Source organism: Triticum aestivum, unplaced genomic scaffold, assembly GCF_018294505.1.
Source record: "Triticum aestivum cultivar Chinese Spring unplaced genomic scaffold, IWGSC CS RefSeq v2.1 scaffold186761, whole genome shotgun sequence".
NCBI classification, from domain to species: Eukaryota; Viridiplantae; Streptophyta; class Magnoliopsida; order Poales; family Poaceae; genus Triticum; species Triticum aestivum.
In genome coordinates this window covers 1-3253 of record NW_025241788.1, presented here as the reverse complement: position 1 = coordinate 3253, position 3253 = coordinate 1, and the positions used below count along the sequence as shown (strand labels likewise).

General features: G+C 36.4%; 1 protein-coding gene across 4 annotated transcripts; it reads left to right on the top strand.

Annotated features, from left to right (window-relative positions):
• Positions 1 to 15: 15 nt before the first annotated feature.
• Positions 16 to 2999, top strand: LOC123176882 (casein kinase 1-like protein HD16). Of its 4 annotated transcripts, XM_044590909.1 has the most exons (5): positions 16 to 335; positions 551 to 748; positions 1456 to 1514; positions 2453 to 2610; positions 2732 to 2999. In XM_044590909.1, exons 2-5 carry the CDS (start codon positions 723 to 725, stop codon positions 2759 to 2761), a joined length of 273 nt encoding a protein of 90 aa, XP_044446844.1. In that variant the 5' UTR covers positions 16 to 335; positions 551 to 722; the 3' UTR covers positions 2762 to 2999. The 4 variants fall into 4 exon arrangements, 1 of the variants encoding a protein (XP_044446844.1); XR_006488688.1 differs by lacking the exon at positions 2453 to 2610; XR_006488689.1 differs by lacking the exon at positions 2453 to 2610 and having other exon boundaries at positions 544 to 748.
• The last annotated feature ends 254 nt before the right edge of the window (positions 3000 to 3253 follow it).

The window sequence follows — 3253 nt, the reverse complement described above, 5'->3', positions numbered from 1 at the left end:
TAAGCTCTGCGTGCGTGCGTGCGTGCAGACTTTAACTCCAAGCGATGAACCTTCCATAGCCCCAGTGGATGGTGCCCCATCTCTCACCAGATTGATTTCTTTCAAAAATAATCAATGCTGCTTTGATTCATGGAAATAATTAAGTTCTTGAAGCAGTAAAGTTCAAACCCTAGCCATCGATTACTATTATTGTGTTTATTTATATTGTGTGATTCCTAGCAGACTTAATTGGATAATGTTTTCTTTTTGCAGGGTGAAGCGAACTTGAATACGTTTCGTGGAATTTTGGCAATTACTCAACTACTAACTAAAATAGAAGGCCTGGTGGTTCCAGTGTAAGTATTTATTTTATTGTTTCAGCATTATACACGATTAATGCTTTGATAGTAAGTGTAATGAATACATGATTGCTATACATGAATCCATGATTATTTTCTTTGGGAGATTTTCTGGAGGTTTTCTAAAGTTGTAAGTGTGTACCTAACCAACTGAATATTATAGATGCATTTGTTACTTTTACTTGACAACATTGACACTCTGAAGTTTGCAGGGTTCCATCGACACATGGTGTGTCAGCATTTGCCTATTTACCTGAAGGGCCTGCCAAGAGGGTCGCCAATATCAGTGTGCTTTGTGCTACAGAAATGGATTTTTAAAAACTTGTAGCACATGGTGTCCTGGGAATCCTGGCTATGTAAATTTCACCTCCCCTATTCAAAGATATGTGGACCTGCTACCTCATTATCAGGTATTTCTATGCATCTATTAATCATATGAACTATACAAACAGGGACAAGATACAATTTGGAGGAACTTTGGTAGTTAAACAACCTTACTTTCAAACTGTAATTTATTTCTTGTGTTATGAATGGAGTGTAGTTTAATCCACATCATTTTAGCTTATTTGAATGACATAAATATGGTGTGTGTGCAAGTTTAGCAAATATGATTTTTTTGTCATAACATACATGGCATCGGAAGTGGGCATCCTAGGATGTTGTTGGATCTCTTAAGTTGGCTGCTGTTTTTCTTGTAATTTTGCATGAAAATACAGTATTTGTGAATCACCTTTCTGCTGTTTTTTGAGAATATACACTTAGACACTAATTAATCAATAATACAGAATGGTATGTTGTGTATGATAAAAGAACCAGAAGCTCGATAAATTTTATATAGTCGTAGTTGTATTATCCAGCAGATAATAGGTTCTGTACGCCCATAGCTCACCTAATTCAGTAAAGCAAAGCATAGCAGTCAATAGGCTTTGTATTTGTATAGTCATAGTTGAACTTAGCATTCAAGTTTACTTTGTCACCATAGCCCTGTGTTGATACTCTAGTAGATTGTTAGCTGTGTTTATAGAATTCTCTTGCGTAAAAGGGTGAAAATTCATCCATGACTTGATGTGTTGATCAGTTGACATACTCTTTATTTCGTTTTTTCTCTTGTGAACAGGGGAAGTGTTGGTTATGCTAGTGTGCATACTCACTTGGGAAGAAATGGAAGTAGGAGAGGTGACCTTCAATTCCTCACCTACAACTATTTTATAACTACTAATTAGAGGCACCGTACGATCCTTTAGGATAAATCCACACGTACAAATGAATTTGCATCACCTAGAACCTTTTTTCACTATCTAATATTCCATACTAATTATCCATTCTGAGTTAAATCATACATTAATTAGAAGGAGCTGAACCATTTGTTGGGGTGAACTATATGCAGCATTGAGCATTCCAATTATTCTTCTGCATTGTTCTCTATTTTGACAACTACTGTAGTGCAGGCTGAAGTGATGGCATTTATGGTTGATGTAATTTCATCTCAATAAGAATTATTTTCTGCGTAATATATTGATCCCAGCCTACTTGCTGTAAATGTGTGATATTGATGGACTTTGTTCATGGCTTTGATTATACAATCTAGAATATTTAACCTTTTGAGCCAAATTCAATAGAGCATATCATCCAATACTAAGGACTTCAATTATCATGGTGTATTCAAGTCAAATCTAAATAGTAGTCTGCGTCCGCCTACCTTGGCAAGGATACCGGGTGAATCTACTTTCGTGTTGTAGCTTCTTTTCTTCTTATTACTCTTATTTTTTGGGATTTCATTTGTTCTTAATCCTATTTCCATTCTGGCTGAAAATGCGGGAACCTTTTGGACACATGTACATTTTACGTGTTCTCCCTTCCTGCCCAAAACAATGTTAGATGAGCTAAGATAATACTTCTAGGTATTCAGAAAGAGCCACATCTATAATTAGCTTTCAAGTCGATTTATCCAGTGTGAACTACTAGAAATCTATACATCTACTGAAAGAGTCACAGTTACATATATTTAGCTTTTAGCTCACTGTATCCACTATCTTCAAAGTTGTATGTTTATTTTTTTGGAAACAAGTGTTGGAATATTGGCTGCTAGTATGTTAACTTAAGTATATCCCCAGGAACACTATATGCTCAACAATCATACAAAGTAAATGATGCATTTCCTTCCAAATGGATAGACGAAAAGTTGATTGAGTGTTTCTATGTCACATCCATGGTTACTGCTGGAAGTCGATTGGCAGTCTTCATGTACCGATATCCTATTTTTATAGATTATGTAAGTGTATTCTTCATTTTGTGCTGTTGTGTGTGAGTAGTGCACATGTGAATTCTGCCTGCATTCAATTTCATAAATTAATTAAGCATTTCAATATTTGAGATTTGTTTAACTTTTGTAGGAAGCAAACACAAGGATGGACTCACTATGAACCATGAAGACAGGGATCCACATCAACTGGATGATTTAGCTCTCATTTTGTATAACTGATGTATCATAGTTGCATCTTTTAACTGTCCTTTTGTGAACCTGATGTATGGTGTCTTGGCGGTTATGTCTAGAATAGACTGAAGTGTATGTACGTGACATGGTGTCTTGGTGATTATGTCTAGAATAGACTGAAGTGTATGTATGTGACAGTTAAATGGAATAAAAAAATGTTTGGTGCACCTGATGTATGGTGTCTTGTTGACTATCCTTAGAAACGTGAATTATATGTATGTGACAATCAGTAACATATGCTAGGTAAAGTTGTGGTTGGCTAAACAATGTCATCAAAAGAAAACACTGTCTGATTGTTGGTCGGCAAAACAAACCCCGTCTTACAGTCGGTCGGGAAAGGCTAATGCAAGCCCCAACAGAATGTTGGTCGGGAAAGGCACACGGCTGCCCCAACAAACCGTTGGTCGGGAAAGGCCCATGG